This window comes from Saccopteryx bilineata, chromosome 7 (assembly GCF_036850765.1).
Source record: "Saccopteryx bilineata isolate mSacBil1 chromosome 7, mSacBil1_pri_phased_curated, whole genome shotgun sequence".
Classification (NCBI taxonomy): domain Eukaryota; kingdom Metazoa; phylum Chordata; class Mammalia; order Chiroptera; family Emballonuridae; genus Saccopteryx; species Saccopteryx bilineata.
In genome coordinates this window covers 16613059-16637649 of record NC_089496.1, presented here as the reverse complement: position 1 = coordinate 16637649, position 24591 = coordinate 16613059, and the positions used below count along the sequence as shown (strand labels likewise).

The 24591-nt window shown below is 38.2% G+C and overlaps 1 protein-coding gene across 8 annotated transcripts in view; it reads right to left on the bottom strand.

The window, feature by feature from the left end:
• SRPK2 (SRSF protein kinase 2) overlaps window positions 1-24591 on the bottom strand; it is a 308829-nt gene that overhangs the window by 186527 nt on the left and 97711 nt on the right. The window contains exon 3 of one of the 8 annotated variants that reach the window (XM_066240514.1): window positions 7085-7148. The exons of the other annotated variants lie outside the window; for them this stretch is intronic. Within the exon in view, the coding sequence (XP_066096611.1) occupies window positions 7085-7122 (38 nt within the window). The 5' untranslated portion in view covers window positions 7123-7148. The remainder of the gene's footprint in view (window positions 1-7084; window positions 7149-24591) is intronic. 8 annotated transcript variants of the gene reach the window in all.

Here is a 24591-nt window from a genome sequence, read left to right as displayed (position 1 = left end):
TTTATTCTTTCTCTGCGGACGGGTACCAAATGGCCCACGGACCGGTACCGGTCTGCGGCCCAGGGGTTGGGGACCACTGCTTTACATGATAGCTTTCTAATTAGGTTTAAGTAATAGTTTTGCTACTGAAACCAAATCAGAAAACCAGTGTTGACACCTGTGGCCTCTAGGATCCAGTTAAAAAGATTAGAATGCCTCAGTGTTCTATGGTTCCTATTTGGGCTACACTTCTAATTCTGATGATCTCCTTCATGAAAGTCAGTAGTCAGAAATGTTCCCTATCTGCTTCTAATTCTCCTCAGAAAGGTTCCACCTCAGGGTCACATTGGAACACCCACCAGAATGTGCAAAGAAAGGATAAAAGGAGGGAACAGGTGGGGGAGACAGGAGAGGGAAAAGAGAAAGAGTTTACAGTAGCAAGTTGGCTAGGACCTGGAGACACCACACTTGGTGTCAAATTCACACACACACTTTGGAAAACTGGTCACGTCCACTAAAGCTCAGCAATTGCACTCCTAGAATACACACAACAGATATGCAAGCATAAATCCATTCATCAAAAGACGTGTACAAATGCTCACAGCAGCACTATTTGTAATAACCAGAAACTGCAAACATTCCACATGCTTATCAAAATTAGAATGGTTAAATAAAGTGAGATAAATTCATATGTTGAATACAGCAATGAGACTGAATCAACAACTACACACAAACACATGGATGAATGTCACACAAGTAACAGAGGGAGGAGACAGACCAAGAGAGTAAGTAACAGAGCATTTTTTAAATTTATATATAATATTAAAAAACAAATACAACTCAAAAGTCATATGTGAAAATAATCTTAATCTTTATCTTAATACTAAAATCCAAAATGGCACTGGCTGGGTAGCACAGTTGGTTAGAGAGCATTGTTTCCACAGTCCGAGGTTGTGGGTTTGATCCTGGATCAGAGCACACACAAGAAACAACCAGTCAATGCATAGATAAATGGAACAACAAATCGATGCTTCTCTCTCTCTTTTTCTCCCTTTCTCTCTCTCTAAAACCAATCAATAAAGGCTGACCAGGTGGTGGCGCAGTGTATAGAGCGTCGAACTGGGATGCGGAGAACCCAGGTTCGAGACCCTGAGGTCGCCAGCTTGAGCACGGGGTCATCTGGTTTGAGCAAAGCTCACCAGCTTGGACCCAAGGTCGCTGGTTTGAGCAAGAGGTTACTTGGTCTGCTGTAGTCCCACGGTCAAGGCACATATGAGAAAGTAATCAATGAACAACTAAGTGCCACAACAAGAAACTGATGATTGATGCTTCTCATCTCTCTCTCCGTTCCTGTCTGTCTGTCCCTATTTATCCCTCTCTCTGACTCTCTCTGTCTCTGTAAAAAAATATATATATAATAAAATAAAATCAATCAATAAATATTTTTTAAACCCAAAATAAATTACAGACTTTAATATAAAGAGCCAAAAATTTCTATAAGTAAACCTAGCAGAAAACCTTAGTACTTTGGGGCCTGGCAAAGATTTCTCTGAAATAAATATAAACTGCTAAAGAAAAGAAATAAAAAATCTGGATTTCATAATGATCTATATGATCCATGCACTTTTCCACATATATCTTCAATAAAAATATTACTAAAAATTAAGTAAAATCAAAAGAAAGTGTAAGAACTGAGTGGAGGGAAGACAACACAATCAGTCACTGTCATCTCATCTCTGCACTCAGGAAAAAAAATCCGTGTAACTCTATCCTTCAAACAGAACAATGAAGCCAGCAGTGGCAGAGTGGGGTTTAGGAAAGAAACAGTTATCAGAAGCTGTCCTACTGTTCGAGCTGCAATGGGGAGGGGAATGGCAATGGAGAATCTTCTATAAAATCAGGCTCACCTCCCACAACTACTTAGTTCACCAGAGGCATGGAGGAAAGTATAGTCAAATAAGAGCAACTGAAAGACAGCTTGGTCCTAAGTCCTTTTCCACTGAATGTCTTTTACTTTCTTTCTCTCTTCAGCTCCCATTCTTTTTTTTTAATTTCCTCCTTTTCTTCTTATTCTCCCAGGCTTCTCTTGCTTTCTGCAACCACGCATCATTATCATATGCCCTTTTTCTCTGCACTTAAGAGGCTCCAAAGTAAGAAATGGAATTAAAATACATATACAAAAATAGCACAGATTCTCTCCATGTTTCAAATGCCCTTATATTGGCCACAGAATATTTTTGTATCATATTTTCTCCCTTCTTCTGAAAGAGGTAGTAGCAATTTGTCAATTCTAGTATGTGCTAACTATGTGGGGTGCCAATTATCTAGGCTACTTATCTTATTTATTCCAGTATAAGGATCCCTTTTAAAACCCCCAAAATGTAAAAAACAAACACATACAGTAAGAAGTGATCCTTTTATTATCTGTTCCCTGAGAAAAATGCAAATCTTGTAGGCACTGATATTTAGTTAACTTTTGATTGTCAAGTCTACTAATTACAAAAACATCCATTTATGTTTACAATTAACAAATAACAGGTTGGGGCAAAGCTTAGTGTGAATGTGGAGTCTCAGGCCCTCCCTCACATTCATTGCGCAGTCCTCCCTGGAATCAGTCTAAATCGGTAGGGAAATGTGGCTCTGAGCACTCTGGGCTCACCACTTCTATATTAAGAGTTGTCCAATTTTGCTCATGAAGTTAACTGAAGAAGCAGCAATAAAATTTGACAATAATTTTAGTCCAGCAAACTGCTCTCTGTTCACTCAGGATCTTTCCAGATGATTTGTCCGAGTCCTCCCAACAGCCAAACCTTCCGTGTGTTCCCACAACCCTGCTTCAAACTGGTATTTAAAAATGTTTAATAAGTGATCATCTTTTTTCTAGCTATTATATGTTCTTACTACTTTTTTTTTTTTTTTTTTGGTGACAGAGAGAGAGTCAGAGAGAGGGACAGATAGGGACAGACAGGAACGGAGAAAGATAAGAAGCTTCAATTCTTTGTTGCAGCACTTTAGTTGTTCATTGATTGCTTTCTCCTCTGTGGGTTGATGGGGGTGGTGTTAAAGCAGAGCCAGTGACCCCTTGCTCAAGCCAGTGACACCGTGCTCAAGCCAGATGAGCCCACTCTCAAACCTCAGGGTTTCAAACCTGTGTCCTGCACATCCCAAGGTGACACTCTATCCACTGGGCAAACATCTGGTCAGACTGTTATTACAACACTTACTCCTCTTCCCCACATACTCTATTCCATAAATTTCCAAATCTCAGGAGTGTTCTTAGACTGGAAAAGGCAAGAAACAAAAAATTGAAAACCTAGTTTTGACATCAAGTAAACATATACTTTTTTTTTTTCATTAAATGAGGTAGATGAAGAAGAAAAACTGTGCGTGGCTCTGTCCCTACCATATTTAAGATGAATATATTCTTTTCATTTAATAGGTACTCAATTAAAAAGAAAATACTAAGCCTGACCAGGCGGTGGCACAGTGGAGGGAGCGTCGGACTGGGATGTGGAGGACCCAGGTTCGAGACCCCAAGGTCGCCAGCTTGAGCACAGGCTCATCTGGTTTGAGCAAAAGCTCACCAGCTTGGACCCAAGGTCTCTGACTCGAGCAAGGGGTTACTCGGTCTGCTGTAGCCCCACAGTCAAGGCACATATGAGAAAGCAATCAATGAACAATCAAGGTGTCGCAACACGCAATGAAAAAACTAATGATTGATGCTTCTCATCTCTCCGTTCCTGTCTGTCTGTCCCTGTCTATCCCTCTCTCTGACTCCCTCTCTGTCTCTGAAAAATAAAAAGGAAAAAGAAAATACTAATAGTAAGATATACTCATAAAATCTGTAAGAAGAATACTCTTTGGAAACAGGTATGTCTTCCTCTTACCTGGCAAAAACATACAAATCAGGCATTATATAAATATTATTTTTTACTTCATTCAATAATATATTGTCCTTAAATTTTTAAATGCATAAGTTGACATTTTTATCTCTCCAAAATATAAAACAAACAAAAAGAAGTAACATTTTGTCACTTCACTGGATTTTGTCCTATGAATCAGCCATTCTGAACAAAACAGCAGTACTCTATGCCTCCCCTACAAAATGCCATTTGTTGAACTGCCACCATTCTGTTAAAGTTAAACATATAATTTTAAATTTCACAATGGTTTTGATATTAGATATGATAACATTTTCAAATCTAGCCCCCTGCCCAAATATTCAATATTCCATTATCACATTACTTCAATAACATTTGTATTTTTCAATGAAAGACCTTACTTAAGAGTCTACAAAAATAACTTTTGTCTTACTTTTCCTGTTTTACAAAATTGTCTGAAAAAAAATTAACACTAGCTATCTCACAAGACTAGAAATTTCCATTAAGTGAATTATATAAAAAAATAGAAATATTATCAGGAACATCTATCACATCACTGTCATAAGAAGTGTTGTTTCTCCACTTGGTTCCCTGAAACACCTACAATGCAGACAGTAGCAAAATCAATTACGGCAAATGATAACCTGGTTTCTTACAAACAAGTGGCTTTCCCTCTTTAAGGACAGAATCTGAGTTTCTTCATCGTTCCTATAAATATATAAATACATGGGAATACGGGCCATCTGTAAATTCCAAATATCTTTAAGACTCAGGTCATGCCTCTAGCAACTAACTTAAAAAATAAAACTAGTCAAAGACTTAAAATTTAGGTAACTAGTGAACAAGGAATCAATCCTTTGAGTAGTACGAACATTCATGTACAACCTCGTGTCTCCTGATGATCCAGATAACAAAAATTTTTATTTAAAAAATGTGTAAGGCGACATTTAAAAAAGGCTGTTCTTCTTGTTTCCATAAATTGGTTATCAAACAAACATGATTTTAAGTGAATAAAACTATAACTGGAACTAATTTCATTTTTTTGAAAAAAAAAAACACCTCACTCCTGGGGGTCAGCGAGCATGAAAAATCTCACTACTCAAAGGGTTAGGTAATGTGGTTGTAATGCCACTTGATACTATAAGCTACTAACTCCTGAACAGGGTACCTGTTACTAGGCCAGTTTTCTTTTTAACTTGGGATTCTTGTTTTTCAAGTTCTTGAAAACCAATTAAAAAACAAATAATGTGATTATTCATCACTCCATGACTTTTAAAAAGGAGGGGGAAAGACTGCTGTTTTTAATATATTTACATTAGCAAAACAATTTCTGTGCTTACAAAGTGTTGGTTGACCCGCAAGCCCTATTTGTTACCCATTCATCAGCACACCTTAACTTCCAAATACATGTTTAAGATATTTAGAATATCAAACAAAGCAAGAGTAACAAACAACAAGCGAGCTCTGATAAAACTATATAAAGTTGTTATAAGCAAAGCAACTAATTTCTAAACTTTATACAGGGCCACATGCATCCTTCCTTTCCATCAAACTTAACCACAGGAGCTTAGGTAAAAAATTAATAACAATAATAATAAAGTAAATAAATGTAATCAACAAAATATTTTAGAATCTTTCCTTATAAGAATGTATTTTAACCATTAAATACCTCAACCATTTCTCAATAATATGTGTCCATTTTGTTCGACTCTCAATTTATCAATAGAGAATTCATGCTACTCAAAAAAGCCAAGATAATTATTGCTGTCATCCCATCAAGAAGGCTCTTCCTAGTAACAAAACTCTTAACATTACAGTTGGCACCCGGACCATTCACTGTTGACACCACCACCCTCTCTCCTTCCAGCACCACCATTTTACTGGCAAAACATTCACAAGGCTGAAGATTTTTTTCATCTCAGCAAACAAAATGCTTAAAAACAATGGCTAGCCACAAACAGAAGTTAGAAGCTATATAAAAATAAACACAAGTATATAAATTTTTCTATTTTCAATCTCTAAAGGAAGCAGTAACATTTTCCATATTTGTAATGCCCTGAATTATAGCCAGGAGTCTTTCACCTAATTATACTAATAAATCGATTTAATGTCATCATTTTGTCATCAGATCATGTCCTCCATACACTAGTGTACTTTAATTAAATCCCTTTTACCATGTTACGTTCTTCACATTATTTTTTCCAGTGTTTTTCCTGTATCATTCCTTACTACCAAATTACCTCTATCGTGCTTTTCTAAATATTAAATCTATGAACAAAAAAAAGATAACCCTGAAAATTAACCACAGAAAAAATAAATCAACATAACTAAAATACAAAATATCAACACTAAGTATAAACTATTAGTTACCAAGAGAAGGTAAGCATCAACTATATGTCCAAGAACCCCAATTTAAAACATTATGTAGGATGCAAAATTTTGATAAACAGAAGTGTACATAACATTTACATAGCAAAACAGACGACTACAGTCTCATTTCTGATGTGAGATAAAAAATACTTTAATTCTACTTAATAAGTAAATAGTCATTTTAAGGAAATATCTCCTTTCAGGTATAATTACTTGATTGACAGATAAAATAATTGCTTTAAAAATACTTGAGTCATTTTGTCCTTACCTGCAGGCATGAACCATTACTGCATGCAGTGACTGTTCCATTTCCTAGCACAGACTTGAAGAAGCATCATCTCTCTCTTTCAGAATGTGACTAATCTGTGGGCTTGCAATTCCTAAGCTATTTACAAATGGCACTCCCCTTCCACATAAGAAAATATTTATTAAAACCAAAAGTCAAGTATTTTTAACCAAGATCTTACAAACAGTGTTGGTAATTTTGTGTAGCAACAATCAAAATATAGGAAGAAAATCTACTACTAACATTTCCTTAAAGAAAGCAAAAAAATTTTTTTGATAAGTAAATTATTTTTGAAAGCCTTCAACAGCTGTCACATATGAACCAGTGCTCTGCTATGTTATGGTGTGCATGCTGCAGCTGATTAAGCTTCACTATTTTCTAAAAAAAATCAGTTATCCTTTGTAAAAGCACAACAGCTTGTCCAAATACACATCTTCAATTCAGCACAATGACCCGCATGCAGTACAACACACTATGTAGCAAACTTGACAAGAAAAGAAAATCTGTCCTGGTTTGTTTCTTAGCAATGCTACACCATTAATTGTTCATGCAAGAGATGTAGCTGTACCTTTCTGAAGAGGACGACTTCTCAGAGTTAACTGACATCAGCAGCTCAATCTTCTGCTTGATTTCTGGAAAAATCAGAAAATATTCACAACCAAGATTGCCTGCTCTTGCTTCCAAGCCTTATATCATGAGATTTTTCTTCTCTAATCCCTTTTGTTCGAAACGAGGCCACAAGATTCGCAGTACTTCTGTTAGGACTGGGATTCAATGGTGCTATAAAGGGAAAAAGCTCCAGAGGCATCAGGCCTCGCTAAACTATGCACATGACTGTTTATGAAAGCAGGAAGTACCATTTCTTTTAGCAGAGGGGTGTTTTGCTTTTTTTTTTTAAGGTAGAACTAGCCAGGCTCTACAACAAGATTTTAAATGCAGCAAATTAAAATACAAACAAGAAATGCTAACAACTAGATTCAACACTAGGTAATTTGAGACGCCTGGGTAATAAAGTTACAGGCTGTAATGAACAGATATGCAACCCTTGGCTACTTCTATTTCACCAGCCCTGAAAAATATGGCTCAGTGAATCATTTTTGTCACTTAAGAATGAAATAGTAAACCAGAATCCCAATTTATAGATTAAAATATTTTATCCTTTCTTATAATTTCCTGGTTGTCTTTAATTAAAGATATAGTTAGTGTCTATTCCCTAACTCCTTTAGAAAAAGACTTGTATTTTACACCTTAATCTTCCCCTCCTCCTTCACAGGAAAGCACAAGTGAACAGCAACACCCAGTCAGTTACCTAGCACAAAATCTACTTCTCCTTTTAGGAAAGGGCTGACAATGCCATCTCAAACAAAAATGCACGTGCCAACTCAGCTTAATTAAGAAATATTGTAATTGCCCGATACTGATTTAGAAAAAAAGATAACAGTAAAAGGGAAGAAGAGTTAAAAATATGAGGGAGGGGGAAAAAAGAAGGAAAACAACGAACACATTTCCTTTAAAATACTAATGATTAACTTAAAGTACATAATTTTACACTAATAAATCTGACAGGGTCTTACTATTTCACATGTAAATCTGTCTTCCTTTCTGTAAATGCGTTTTCCTATTCATAACTAAAAATTCACATACCAAAAATAAAACAGTGCCACTGAAATGCTCTAGGGTAGGCAGTTTCAGGATTTTAAAGTATACTTCCAATAGTCCTTTTTTTTTTGAGGGTAAAATAAATTTTAGTTCTTATGAATCCTGACTATAGAAACCAGAGGAATATGAAAAATGTGATGAAAAAGGGAATAAAAATTAGTTGCAAAAAACACAATGGACACAGACCGGAATATCCTCTTCATGTTGTTACAATAAGAATTTTTCCAGCTTGCTTAAGCTTACAACTTCACCCAATGAGCATTATAAAACTGGTACAAATAGCTAATGAGAAAACTGAATCTACCACAGGCAGTAGCCAAACCTCACAACTGGGAGAGAGCACTGTGATAAATTGAGATGCTAATGAAACTCACCTTGGACTCTTCCCTGTATTTACAAATCCTGGCACCTGGAACCAGACTGAATGCTCAGTAACATCCCTTCTGCCAGTTTAAAAAGAGCCCCGTGTACAAGAACTCACTCAGGCCTGCTGCCAAGGAGGCACCTTCCTCATTTTTAATTGCCATATGACCTTGAGGAAATAAACTCTCTAAGCCTCTATATCTTCTCCCATAAAATGGGGATAATTCCCATGTGAGGGGGCTGTTCTAAGGATTTAATGAAATAATCCATGAAAGTCATGTAGTGTCTTGTAAGCCCTTCCTGCCTACCACTAGACTAGGTAGGTAGTTCATAGCAAAAGACAGTAATCCTAAATAAATATTTGTTGAATTAGTTAATGAGGTCTGTCCCATTTTAAATAGCTTTTCCATAATTTTAATCCACCCTCTCCCTCTTACTATCAACACTTGCTACAACACCCACCTTTTATCACTTGAGTGTTATGGTATGTGAAAATTAAACTTTAACCACTACCCCAACCTCCCCATCTAGAAATTATTCCCAGGTAATCAACTAGTCACTTCAGAAACGAAGTTACATTTGAATCTGTCTTTGTCGTGGCAATTTTTTATTACAAAAAGACGAAGTCCCCACTTTGGTGTCTCTATATAAAAGCTGTGCACTGAGCCTGAGAGATGCCAGCACTAAACGACACAGCCCTGCTGAAGGCTGGACCCATCCTACAACACAACAAATTTCAGTTAAAGCGCTAAACCATTTTCGGGCTGGTGACTTTGGGATCTCCAGACCAAATGGTTTCAAATAATACATGAAAAAGTTTCCAACATCATTTTCACATTTTCTTCAAACCTTCAGATTTGTTTATAGCTCCAGAAGGAGTAAAAGACTCCAGAATGTTCACAAATACTAAGCTAACATCATATCCTCTCAGGCCCACATATACCCCCCCCCCATGCTACTATCTATTCAATACCTTATCAATACCACCCCCGGGTCTGATTTTAAGAACTGCAAACACCGTGTCACTCACTGTTTCATTGCATCACAACCCCTGTCGTAATCCTCAGGGGCTTTGATGTTCGTGTGGATATGACTTCCGAAAGCCCTTGCTAAGGCTGCGGCCTCCTCAACAGTCTCCTCATAGTCTCTTGAACCTCTGGTCACCTGAGTCATCTACTCCCATGACCACACTTAGCACACTCTCTTATACACACTGCAAATATTTCCCTAGAAGTAGATGGGCAGGTTTTTTTCATTGGTTTTAGAGAGAGAGGAGGGGGTAAGAGGGAAATGGGAGAGGGAGAGAGGGGAAAGAGAATAAGAGGGTAGAAGAGGGTGGGAGAGGATGGGAGGGTGAGAAAGGAAGGGAGACGGGGAGAGAGAAACATCTGTCTGTTCACGTATGTGCCCTGACTGAGGATCAAACCACAACCTCTGCACATGGAGACAATGCGCCTAAGCCATCTCTGGCCAGGGATTGTTTTCTGTTTTAGTCACAGTATCCAGCATTCTGTACTTTATTTTTCTGCAATTAAATCCACTGATCTTTTCCTTTATGTTAAACTTAGACTTTCCCCACACCAAAAAATTTTAAATTGTCATCCTATTCTAATATGCTTTATAATTTTATTTTGCAAGTAAATCTTAGACACTTCTAGAATTTATTTTGGTCTATGAATTGATGAAAATTTCCAGTATACTTTTAAAGGTCATATTTTAATACTTTATACCTCACCTCACTCCCACAATTCTTAATTAATTACCCTTCTCCACTCCTCAGTTCTTCCAAAGCAGCAGTATTTACAACTTTGTAAATACATTATTAATTCAAACATCCACTCTCTCCACTTATACATTCAAGCCAATGAGTACAAAAAAAGCCACACTTCCTTATTTCACAAAGAAAATAAGCAAGTTGTAATTTGAGCATATTTCAAATTATGGTTAACTTGATTTTTTGTCATAATTTTGTCTTAACATTATAAAACAACACAAGAGTTTGCTTTGTATTTTAATGGTTTTGTTATGATTCTCCTTCTAACTCTGGGTCTTTTGCTGGGTCATCTCTTTTCACTCAGACCTTAAAATGTTGGTGATGCTTGCATGACCCTCTTCTGACTAACTGACTCATCTATCTACACCCTTGACCTTCACACCATAAAGGCACTGATGATGACCAAGTCTGAACTTCTAGCCCAAGAGTCTCCTCTGCATCCCAGACCCTGGATCCTTCGACCCCACTAGATATTTTCACCTGGACGATGATCCTTACATGCCTCAAACTCACTGTCTAAAACGAACCTCATCAACTGCTCAATCTATGTATCAACAGTGTCTCCTTTTCTAGTCTTTACCTCAGTGAACAGCAACGTCATTTCCCTCACAAACCAGACATTTTTGAAGGACCCTAGACTATATAAAACCCTGCTTCATTTGGGATATCATTACCACTATTCTTCTTTTTATTGTATTTATGTTCTGGAAACGCTGAGCTCTCCTCTGCGACTCCCCACACATACCACGTTTTCTCACACCGCCAAGTCTTTTCTGACACGGCTTCCTCTCCCTGGGATGCCACTGTCCAGTTTGTTTGCCTTGCACACCCAACTCAATTTTCTAATTTCAGCCCAGCCATCACCTCCTCCCTGATATCTTCCCAGACAGAATACAGTTCTCCTCCTCTGCCCCTCTATGAACCACACATACTTGCATTACAGAATTACTAAAATATATACATTACTTGTTTAACTCCCCATTGAAACCACAGCTTCCCTAAAGGCAGGGAACTAAATTTTCACTTCAATCCACACTTATTTGTTGATACTTTCATGGTCATCTTAGCCTGTTCTAGTCTACATAGTGTTAAAATTACAGCCTAGCTAAGTTAATTTCCTTAAATATACATTTCTAGATATAGTTAATCAGAGAGTCAAACAACAGCAGAACTAGGATACGCTCACATCATCTAAATGAAACACATGAATTTATTATAAAGAAGAAATTTGAAGGGAAAAAATATAAAATGGTGGAAATAACATTACCTTCTCCAAAAGATTACTTTCTCTGAGACCTATAACTAAATTTCTAAGGAACTAGCAACCCAGCTAACACATTTCAGCCTTCTTTGTATCAGTTTCTTAAATGCTATTTTCTCACATCTCTAATCAGGCAAAATCATTGCTATTAGTTGGCTTTCTTGAATAAAATAACTGGTTAGTATGTAACATCATACTTTTCTTAGTCATCACCTTATATACCAAGAAAGATAAAGCAATCCAGTGGGATTTTCCAGTAATTTTCTTCAATCTACAAACTTTCATGATATCCCTTTATTCTCACTATACTCACTTTAAAAGATACTCAAATTACTTGTAAAGATAAGTAGTTTACTGTTCAGTAACAGCTTACTATCTCTAACATTGCACTTTCCACTTAGTCACAGGAGTTTGAAGACTCCTGGCACACTTAGGGCTATGAGTCCAGAACTAAGTCAATCTGTATGAACTCTGACCAGCAACAGCAGTTACCAATAACTACTTTTAAAACTAAGTCCAATAAAGAAGGTGCTTCCAAGATTCAGATAACCTAGAAGAGAAACTGGACAGCCCTTAATACACCTGGAATCCTAAGAGCAATAGCAGCCTCAGGCTACACAGAGATGCCACAGAAATGTTAGGCTTCCGGGTCCTGAGATCACTGAACACCAGGCAGGAGTGTTCCTTTATTTTTATATTATGGGAATTTAGATAATAATTGGGCAAATAGTTGTATCTAAATTCTTAGACTTATATCCTTTTTCTACAGATGTTATTACAACAGATTTACTAAACTTCCTTTCATTTTCCATCTTCATTACATGATTATTTTACAAATCTGATTTTTATTTGGGGTATATATAAGGAAGATTTTTTAAAAATTGCTACCTATATATATATTTGGAACTATTTCAGGCAACAAGAATCAGGTATGTGCTCGGGTTACCTCATATGACAATACTGCAAAACTAGAAAATGCCTCAGCACCAGAACCTTGTTCAGAAGGAAGGGCAGCTCTTGAATCAGTTAATGTCACTGAGTGTCCAACGCGACGGCTCTCCACCTGGACGCTTCACTTATACTGGCAGATCAACACCTCTTGCTCCGAATTCCTTTTCTCCCATCACCACCAACTAACAGCTTCTCCTCTGTATCCCCATACGTATGTCCTGCTGCCACAAGGTGCAGGCTTAGAGCCTTCTCCCCCGAGGTCTCCAATTAAGTTTCCAAGTATTTTTCAGGGATTCCTATATAACTGAAAAAGGGGCCTGCAGGCAGTTCTCTGACTCAGATGTCAATTCCTAATATTATCATCCAGGTCCAAATATCATAGGAAAATATCATAGGAAGGAGATTCAAAAAACTGACACATAAGAGAGCCTCCATGAAGGGGTAGGAGTAAAAGCAAGTTCTCTGAGACACCTAGGAAGATCAACACCATAAAGATCAGTCCAGCCTAGGCCCTGGCCGGCCAGCTCAGTGGTAGAGCGTTGGCCCGGTGTGTAGAAGTCTCGGGTTCGATTCCCATTAGGGCACACAGAAGTGGTGCCCATCTGCTTCTCCACCCCTCCCCTTTTCCTTCCTCTCTGTCTCTCTCTTCCCCTCCCGCAGCCATGGCTCCAATGGAGCAAAGTTGGCCTGGGCACTGAGGATGGCTCCATGGCCTCCACCTCAGGCGCTAGAATGGCTCCAGTTGCAGTGGAGCAAGGGCCCAGATGGGCAGAGCATCGCCCCCTGGTGGGCATGCCGGGTGGATCCTGGTCAGGCACATGTAGGAGTCTATTTGACTGCCTCCCTGCTTCTAATTTCCTGGGGGGGGGGGAGTGGGGATACAAAAAAAAATTAATGATTATCACCAGGCTGTATCCCCACCTATCAAATGCCTTTCCTGTCAGTCTCTCACTGATAGTCATAAATCCCAACAATTCAAATCCAGACAAAAGTGAAAAATGAAACTCTGCAACAAAAAGATGCAACATTTGACAAAGTTGATGAGAGATTTTATCAAAGACTAACAAGGGTTAAAAAAAAACCCACCTATTAAATAGTCTGCAAAATGGCCTTCATTACAGCTGCATTACTAAAAGCTACCCAATCATAATATATAAAATTTAGTATGCATGTTCAGACATCCTCACTTCGGAGCATTCCTGAGATTGAAAACAAAAACAAAAACACTTAGTATGAAAAATATATGTCAAAAACAGTCAACACGGTAGATTCTTTGTTCATTCTAAAACTCAGTACATATTTTTCAATTACAACTTAAGCTTACTTTCAGAATCTAATTTTATATTTCAAGACAAAAAAAATCTCAATTTCACCCCCATTCCTTAAAAGTACTGTTTTCCCAGTATCAAATTTCCTCCTGCCTAAATTCCAAAACAAAATTATAATACTTATACCCCTGAATACAGTGCAGTGCCAGGTGACAAGAATGTGTTCACCCCAAACTCTGCAGTGGGGGGAGGGGCTGGAGACTGGAAGAGGAGGGGGGCTCTCAGTTCTCAAGTGGGGCAGCTGCCCCACTTATCAGAAACTTCATTTACTCTAGGAAATGTTTTTCCTTCTTTATAAATTACTATTCTGAGTACAATTTATAACCCAAAAGAAATACTATTTTTTCCTAAAATTTGATTTTATTGATTTTACGGGGGGAGGGGGGCAAGAAGTATCAACTCATAGTTGTTTCACTCTAGCTGTTCATTGCTTGCTTGTCATATGAGCCTTGACCAGGTAAACCCAGGGTTTTGAACAGGTGACCTCAGCGTTCCAGGTCAGCGCTCTATCCACTGAGCTACCAGCGGCCAGGCACTAGTTTATTTTTTTAACAAGGTTTGTTATCGATTCCCATATTCTAGCAAAAAAAGTTGATCAGTCTCCTCAAACTGGGGTTCCCACCCTCAACCACCCCCTGGAAGCCAGCAACGAGAAGGCAGAGAAAAGAAGAGGCAGTAGCTCAAGCCCAAGACCCCAGATCACCCATCATAACACCATTTGGAGCACGTTTAAAACTTTACAGTTCATCATATAGTATTGGTAACTGTTTTGTTTTTCTTTTGGTTATTTCGAGTTGAAAATTTTCAAGAACTAAATACAAAAATGCATTAAAGCAGAATAATATATGAATGCTTAAATATGTTCCTAATTTTATTAACCTCACATCACTACCCTCTATTAGCAATGAAATGTAACGAAACTAATCCCTGAAAACTGCCTACAGGCTTCTCACCACAGCAGAGGATCATTAATAGTTAATCCAGCCACTAAACAGACAAAGGCGCTCTTACCCCGACTCTGTTGGGGAAACAGAAGAAGCAACACAAGTTCTTAGATAACTGAGCTGTTGTTACACTCAGGGTGAGAGCCAATGCTCTGTTCATCATGAGGCCAAGCGTTAAAGCTATCTCTGTTTTACACTTAAAAAATTCATTTCACTTGTCTATTTTTCTGAAACAATATATAAATTTTAGAAATTACATCACAGAATAGTCAGAAAAGGGAAGTATTTTTACAATTCTAACTTAAAGATAATTTTAAAAATATTTTTAAAGATTTTATTTACTGGTTATATTTATTTATTTGTTTGTGTTTATTTAAACCATAAGAGACAGGCAGAGAGAGACACACACAGACAGACAGGAAGAAAGATAAGAAGTATCAACTCATAATTGTGTCACATGGTTGTTTATTGACTGTTTTCTCATATGTGCCCTAGCCAGGGGCTCCAGCAGAGCCAGTGATCCCTTGATCAAGCCAGCGACCCCACACTCAAGCTGACAACCCTGTGCTCAAGCCCAATGAGCCCGTGGCTCAAGTTGGCACCCTCAGGGTTTTGAACCTGGGTCCTCAGCTTCCCGAGACAACACTCTATCCACTGCAGTACCGCCTGGTCAGGATATTTATCGATATTAGAGAGAGAGAGAAAGAGAGAGATGGGGGGTGAGGAATGGGAAGCATCAACTCGTAGTAGTTGCTTCTTGTACGTGCCTTGACAGGGCAAGCTTAGGGTTTTGAACTAGAGACCTTGGATTTGGATAAAGCATTCCAAATCGACGCTTTATCCACTGTACCACCATAGATCAGGCAAAGATAATTTCTCATACTAGACATTAATATACAACTGAAATACCTGGTTCTCTAACATTGTGAATTATGATTTCATAAACTAAGGCACTTTAATTTCATTTATAATTGTGGCATATAAAAGACTGTGAGCTCACCAAGGCAACAAATGCCTGCTTTACAACTCCTTTCTTTAGTAAGCCACAGTCCACCATTCAATCATCTTTAAAAAAATTTCAGTATGGTAAGAGGTGGCAAAGTTATTGTGCAAGGCTTATTTACATGTATAAGAAAACAATAATAAAAAAGACAGAAAGCAATCCATATCAAAATATGTGCTGTATGAGATCTTCTGAGAATGGCTTTTAAGATACCTAGAGGCAGAAAAAGCCCAATAGAGATCAGGTGAACTACCAGCTTTTAGGATACACCCTTAAAGGCTCCAATGCCCCAAAGGGCCTCATAGGATGCCATCTGGGTCCTGCTTCAATAGTGGAAAGAAAGGTCATTGAGCTAAGGCCTGCCAGGCTTACACGCCTCTGCTGTGAGGAAACAGGGACACTGGAAGGTGGGCTTCCCCCTCGCTCCTCTAAGGGAGGGTTCAGTCTCTTCCAGCCCTGCTCCAGCCACCTATGACCTAACCTTGCCCAGAAAGCTGGGTTTTGCCACTGGGGGCTGAAGGTGCCCAGGGCCGTCGGCCCCATCTATGACACTGTGGACGAGCCTGGGGTGTTTCTTCCGAGAAGCAGGTAAACTGATCTCATTTGCACAAGGGCCACTTAACTATGTTTTGCCTGAATAGTCAGGTTTTTTATTCTTCCCTCAAAGATCTCTGTTGTGGGTGTTCATAGTCCTATTTTCTGCTGCTTTGCTTAATATATAGTGTTTCCTTTATCCCTCCTACCTCAATGCCCCACTCATATTTCAGGCTGGGACCTACTCCTAATTTAGAGCTCTCTTTCCTCCTTTTATCAACTTGTATTATGAATTTACCTTTGCCACCCAGCTTAGTGTAGCCCAAGGTTCTCTTTACCATGCCACAGTCACAGAGCTCCAGGGAAAAGCAACCTGGTCTCAACTCTCCAGGCAGAGGAGAACAGAAGCTCCATATCCACGCACGCTGCAGATGGCTTTTTCCAGTCTACCTGAATCATTGCCAGCTAGAAGCAGCGGTCATTGGGACTTGGACATGAGCTGCAAAGTACAGAATGGTGACAACAAATCCAGTGCCATGCAGACTTTTCCTGTGGGGAACTTTCCTGGACTCCTGCTCCCTGTGACAGCTCCTAACAGACTGAACTGTGGTTGGGTTGCACTTTTCAGGGATTGGGCATGGTGATGGGGCCAACTTGGACTTGGTGAACATGTTAAGGACACTACTCTTTTAGGGATTCTTGCTGTATTGGCCAAGAGTTTGCTTAAAGGCTTTTAATCACTGTAAAAAAAAATAGAGGACTGGATGAAGAAGATGGGGCACATATACACCATGGTATACTATTCAGCTAGGAGAAATGATGACATCGGATCACTTACAGCGGAATGGTGGAGTCTTGGTAAGCATTGTGCGGGATGAAATAAGCGAATCAGAAAAAAACAGGAACTGCAGGATTCCATACATTGGTGGGACATAAAAGCAAGACTAAGAGGCATGGACAGGAGTGTGGTGGTTATGGGGGGTGGGGGGAGGGAAGGAGGGAGAGGGGAGGGGGAGGGGTACAGAGAGAACTGGATGGAGGGTGGCGGAGGACGATCTCTCTTCGGGTGATGAGTATGCAACAGAACTAAATGACAAGATAACCTGGAAATGTTTTCTTTGAATGTATGTACCCTGATTTATTGATGTCACCCCATTAAAATAAAATTTATAAAAAAAAAATTATGTGCTGTAAGGAGAAAATAATGTCCCTAACCCCTAATTCACATTAACTTTCAAATTTAAAAACTGAAATTGCTGTGATATAGTCCAATTTTTCTACCCTTCTACAATCCCTCAGTACCAGCAAGGACTAACGTAGGTGATACTTTAGCAGGGGAAGAGTATGTCTTAAATATAAAATCTCCTTCCCTTGGAGAATTCACGATATATATTTAACATTTAGCTTGAATTATCAGGCTTCTTTAACCCCTTTAATGAATTCATTTAATCCACACAACAATTGGGGAAAATAGGTACTTAATTTCCATTTTACATGTGCAGAAAGTGAAGCTTTGAAAAAAATTTGTTCAAGATTCCAGAGCTAAACAATTCCATTTATAACTGCATCAAAAATAAATAAATTAACAAAATACTTAGGAAGAAATTTAACCAAGGAGATGAGACTTGTATACAGAAAACTATAAAACACTACTGAAAGAAATTAAAGAACTAAATAAATGGAAAACATCTGTGTTTTTGGATTCAAAGACTTACTAAAATCATGACGGCAGTACTCCCCAAACTTATCTACAGATTCCTACAATCCCTATCAAAATTCCAAATGTCACCTGTCCAGTGGTGGCACAGTGGATAAAGTGTCAACCGAGAATGCTAAGGTCACCAGTTCAAAGCCCCTGGAAAAGGTCCAAGGTCGCTGGCTCTGAGCACTAGCTCTTCAGCAAGGGGACACTGGCTTGGCCCTAGTTAAGGCACATACAAAAAGCAATCAATGTACAACTAAAGTGAAAGAAACTACAAATTGATGCTTCTCAGTCACTCTGTCTCCTTTCCTGTCTACCTCTCTCTCAAAAACAAAACAAGAACAAACAAACACCTCCAAGTGCCTTATTTACAGAAATAGGCCAGGTGAGCCTAAAATTCACATGGATATCCAAAAAAAAGAAAAAAAACCCAACATAAAATAAAGAACAAAATCGGGGGACTCACACATCTCATTTTCAAAACTTCTATAAAGCTATAGTAATCAAAACAATGTGGAACCAGCATAAGGATAGACAGGCATACTGTATATACAACGGAATAGAATTAGAGTCCATGAATAAACCCTCACATTGTGATCTACTGATTTTCAACAGGAGTGCCAAAGTCATTAAATGGAAAAAGAACAATCTCTTCAAAACATGATGCTAAATAACTGGATATTCGTATGTAAATGAATAAAGCTGAACTCCTACCCAACACAATATATAAAAATTAACTCAAAATGGATCAAAGACCTAAATACATATAAAGGTTAAAACCATAAAACTCTTGAAAGGTATATTGTTGCAAATCTTCATGAGTTTTGATTAGGCTTGAATTTCTTAAATATAACACCAAAAGAACAAGGAACATACAAATAGATAAATGGAAAATCATAAAAATGTAAAACTTTTGTGTATCAAAGGATACTATCAAGAAACAAGGTTAATTTGCAGAATGGGAGCAAATATATGCAAATCATATTTTACATCGATAGAAGATTAGAGTATATAAAGAACTCTTGCAACTCAACAATGGAAAAACCTAACAACCCAATTAAAAAATAGGCAAAGGATTTAAATACAGATTTCCCCAAATAAATATCAATGGCCATGAAAAGAAACTTATGTACATGAAATAATACTCAACATTGTCATAAGAGAAATGCAAATCAAAACAACAATGATATTCCACTTTATACCTACACCAGGATGGCTACAATCAAAAAGATATTCACAAGTTTTGGCGAGGATATGGAGGATTTTGAAAGTTCATGCACTGCTGGTGAGAATGTCAAATGGTACCTGCTTTGGAAGACAATCTGGCAGTTCTTTAAAAAGTACCATATAACCCAGCAATTCCCCAAAACAAGTGAAAACATATGTTCATACTGTTCACACAAAAACTTGTACACAAATGTTCATAATAGTGTTATTCATAACAAAAAAGTGGAAATAACCAATAAGTTCATCAATTGATGAATAGAAAAACAAAATGTGGTATATCCACACATAAAAAGAATGGAGTACTGACATATGCTACTACACGAATGAATCTTGAAAACACTAGAGAGTGAAACAAGCCAGACACAAAACACACATTGTATGATCTATTCAGAGGTCCCCAAACTTTTTACACAGGGGGCCAGTTCACTGTCCCTCAGACCGCTGGAGGGCCACCACATACAGTGCTCCTCTCACTGACCACTAATGAAAGAGGTGCCCCTTCTGGAAGTGCAGCGGGGGCCCAGATAAATGGCCTTAGGGGGCTGCATGCAGCCCGCGGGCGGGCCGTAGTTTGGGGACGCCTGATAGATGAAATGTCAGAACAGGAAAACTTAAAGAGACAGAAATTAAATCTCGGGGCTAAAAGGAGGGAAAATGGGGAGTGTCTGCTAACATTGGTTTCCTGTTACGGTAATGAAAAAGTTCAGGCATTAGACAATGGTAATGTTTTTACAACATTATATATAATGCTAAAAGCCACTGAGTTGTATACTTTAAAATGGTTTTCTTTAAAAGGTAACTTACATGAACTTTATTTCAATTTTTTAAAAAAGGATTCTAGAGCTAGTAAATGGCTGAGCCAGGATACGAACCCAAGCGGTATAGCTTCCAAAGCCTAGCTCCACAGCTGTGCGGCAGAGCCTGCAAGGAAGAAGTGATCAGTCCACCTGAGGAAAAGGAATGGTCAGAGAAAGCATAAGGACTTGGTTACAAGGGTTAGGAGGACTTGGCCAAGTGAAGAAACTCCCACTCTAAACGGTAATATGGGCTGTCCAAGTTATTCTGGTGACCAGCGGGAGTGAGGCAGGTATCGCTAGGAAATGAAGTCAGCAATCCTAGCAGGAGTTTGTTCTTAGAGCATGTTACATGTCTTAAAAAGAACTCTTGGATTCACACAAGGTAGAAATATCGATATAACCAACTATACAGCCAAAACTAAAATAAGAGATTAAGCAGGTGAATGCAATTTAAAAGCAAACTTTGTAAATGTTATGTCATGCTAAGCCTAAAATATTAAACTTCATAAAGCTACTTAAAAGGCTCATCAGTTCTCCACAATTCATTTTGCATCTGTATACTCACACTATACCCCTCAGGAACTGTGCCAATTATCACTTCACTCATTTACAAATCCTAAAATTCTTTTTTTTTTAATTTTTTTTTTTTTTTTTTTTTGTATTTTTCTGAAGCTGGAAACGGGGAGGCAGTCAGACAGACTCCCGCATGCGCCCGACCAGGATCCACCCGGCACGCCCACCAAGGGGTGATGCTCTGCCCATCTGGGGCGTCGCTCTGTTGTGACCAGAGCCATTCTAGCACCTGAGGCAGAGGCCATAGAACCATCCTCAGCGCCCGAGCCAACCCTGCTCCAATAGAGCCCTGGCTGCAGGAGGGGAAGAGAGAGACAGAGAGGAAGGAGAAGGGGAGGGGTGGAGAAGCAGATGGGCGCTTCTCCTGTGTGCCCTGGCCAGGAATCGAACCCAGGGCTCCTGCACGCCAGGCCGACGCTCTACCACTGAGCCAACTGGCCAGGGCTCAAATCCTAAAATTCTTACCTCAAGCATCAGCCATCCTTATTTCTATAAAAGTTCCTAACAGCAGCAACCAATAGTAAATAAAGTCTATGTCCATGGCTTTGTTGCTTTGCAAAATGTTATGAAGGTCATCAAACACTTTAGCAAAACAGACCAAGGCTACTTTATTTTTGTCTTGCTGTCTGTGAGATTTCCCACCAAATACATGAACATAAAATCTGAACTAGTTCTCCATTTTAATATGCAACAATAAAAATAATAATAATATGCAAAGTCAATATACAGGGCCTTAAACATATCAAGGACACAAAAAAATCTTAGCTTTCTTTGTTATACCTGTGACCTTGAATCAATATTCCAGAGTAAAGTTCTTTATCCATATCATCTTTAGTCATATACTGAGTTACTTGTTTCTGGTCACTTAAAAAGTATTTTAAGCACGAAAATAATGCCTAAAGATTAAGACATTAGAGATAATAATAATTCTATTGGATTGGCAAGATAGTATTTTCGGTTGTCACACATAGAGAGCGTTCTAATTGTTTTGAAGGACTTCTGTCAGTGTTAAGGTTTTTTCCTTTTGAATTTGATATCAGTCACATTTAGGTTACTTTAGAAGCAAGTTGTGTGCATTTTGTTTGTAGCTATTAGTTTAGGGTCAATTTTAACATGGAGTGCAGAAACAAACATTTTTGGCATATTTTACTTTTTTATTTCCGTAAAAGAAAGAAAGCTGCTGAGGCTCACAAAAAGATATGTGAAGTTTATGGTATTGATTGCATAACAGAATAAATAAATAGCAACAAAAATAACATCCAACATTTCATGTGTCAGGCCTTCTTCTATTTGCTTTATATATAACTCTTTTAATACTCCCTTGTCCTTTTAAGATAAATAATATCATTATCCCCATTTTACAGATAGGAAAACTGAGGTACAGAAAGGCTAAACCATTTGCCATGGTTCATAGAACTAGTATGGTAAAGGGGAATCTGAACCCAGATGGCCTATAGGGTTTGAGCCCTCAACTTCTAATGTTCTATATATGTGTCTGATTTAGAATGTACTCAAATTTTTCCATAATAGAAAAACTTAAACACTCATGTATATTAATATTTATGAAAATTATAACACAATCCTACAAATTCAGTCCTATTCAGTCCTATAATCTTGGGGTACCGCCCCCTAAAAATAATGTTTTTCTTCCTCTCTGTCAATCTCAAGCAATTTAGTACGTCTATACACCATGCTAAGTGCTTGGGGAGATCAAAATCACTAACTTAGATTAAGTGTCTAGAGAAGATAAAATTATCCCACTGTATTATCTACGTTTTATAATTAGGTAAGTGAGGTATTTGACCGGTACTAGGTAAATCTAACAAAGTTTCAGAATATAACTCTTGCATTTAGTTTTTTACCTCCTCCTATAAAGAGCCATTTATACCGATTCGCAAATATACTAAAATAACTCTTGAGGTTATAATGCTTGAAAAGTCTGATGTACAAGCCAGTGTGGGGAATCACTGGGTTTATACTTGGCCCCTGTCCTCCCTATATAACTAAAATGACGATGTTACAAATACAAAATTCATTTCACAAGCACAATTAATTAGCCAATCATGCCAGACAATATTCTATTTATTGAATTCAATACAGGGAATGCTAAGTAGTTACAATCCAATGAGTCTACTTCTTCCAAATCTCAGCTAAAACACATTCACATGTGTCCTAGCAGAATCACATGAAGATGTTCATCATAATGCTGTATGCAACAGCAAATAATAGATAACAACCCAATGGTTAAATCAACTATGACTATGGTAATATATAATGCACAGCATTTGAAAAGAATGAGGTAGATCTATCTACATGTTTGAAATGAGCTCCAAAACAAAAACAAAACAAAAAACTGCACTTTGCATAAATCCATACAATATACTACAGTACTTTTATTATACAGATTTCTATAGGCACATTTACATATATTACATACACATATTAGTGAAAAAGTTGGGAAAAGAATATATTCCAAAATGACTGGAAAGAGGTCCTCGTTTCTTCTGGAGATAGGACATGAGATGAAAAATGGTAGTCATGGGACTTATTTGCACTTAAATATTTTTATAGGTATTATTTGAGTAATTAAAAATAATTTTCTTAAATTGTTACTGAAGGATACTGCATTTAAAACAAATCTGTTTTGTGGTTATGTGACTTTTAAACGAACACTGAAAACAGACTGTCCTCACATCAAATGCTATCATTATAAATAGTCTCCAAAATGCCAATTTTCACTTTCAAATAAAATTCACAGTTCAGTCAAGGTCAAAACAATGTTCTGTTGGACTTTCTGACAGTGTTATACTGAAGAAAGAAGGAAGAGGAAGGAGGAAGAAGAAGGGAGGGGAGGAGGAGGGGAAGGAGGAGGATGCGGGAGGAAGGAGGGGAAAGAGGAGGAAGGAGAGGAGAAGGAAGGGAAGAATGGCTGACTGTCTAGCATAAGAAAGTTTTATGGAGGTTGTGCAGCCGGCTTTTAAAACGAGCTTTAACACTAAACTCAGTCTGTCCCTTCTAAAAGCATCAGAGCAAGCTCTTAAATTAAAATAAAATAGGTGAAATAAACTGGTAAACTTAAAATGCAAACTGTAAAGGTATTAATTTAGTGGCCCAAAAATGATCAAGTCTCAATTAATGGAAAGAATGTGCTTTAAAAAAGATATATGAATGCTATAGAAACAGAGCCAGAGGTCAAACTTTTTATAAAAACCGCCCACTTTGGCAGTGCTGGTCAACCTGGTCCCTACCGCCCACTAGTGGGCCTTCCAGCTTTCACTTTGGGCCAATCGCGGCACCGTTTGGTTGCTCTGCTACCCGCCTACCATGAAAGCTGAAAGCCCACTAGTGGGCGGTAGGGACCAGGTTGACCAGCACTGCCAAAGTGGGCGGTTTTTATAAAAAGTTTGAAGACTCCTGTCGGGGGTTTAAGATAAAATAAAAAAACTACATCTTGTAAGCAGAAATGGAACATTAGGTTTCTTTTGTTAGACCAGGCAGAGGAAAAAGACATGCTCAGGAAGCTAGTGTCAAATGCCAGAGCAACTACATAGAGCAAGAAATACTTGCCACAGACTGACTGGTGGTGGTGGCACAATGGAAAGAACATCGATCTGGGATAGTGAGGTCCCAGCTTTGAACTCTGGAGGATGCCAGCTTGAGCACAGGATCATCAAAATGATCTCATGGTCACTGAATTGAAGTCCCCAAGACAAGGCAGGTATGAGAAGTAATCAATGAACAACTAAAGTGTTACAATGATGAATTGATGTTTCTCATCTCTCTTCCTTTGTCTCTCTACCAAAAAAACAAACAAAAAAACAGAAAGAAAAGAAACACTTCCTACAAAAGAAACACAGCAAGAAAAAGGTAAGTAAAAAATGTCTCAAGAAATCAGAACATTCAGAAATTCTAGTCCTGCTTTTAAAAACAAAAAACAAGTCCTAACTGGTTAGCTCAGT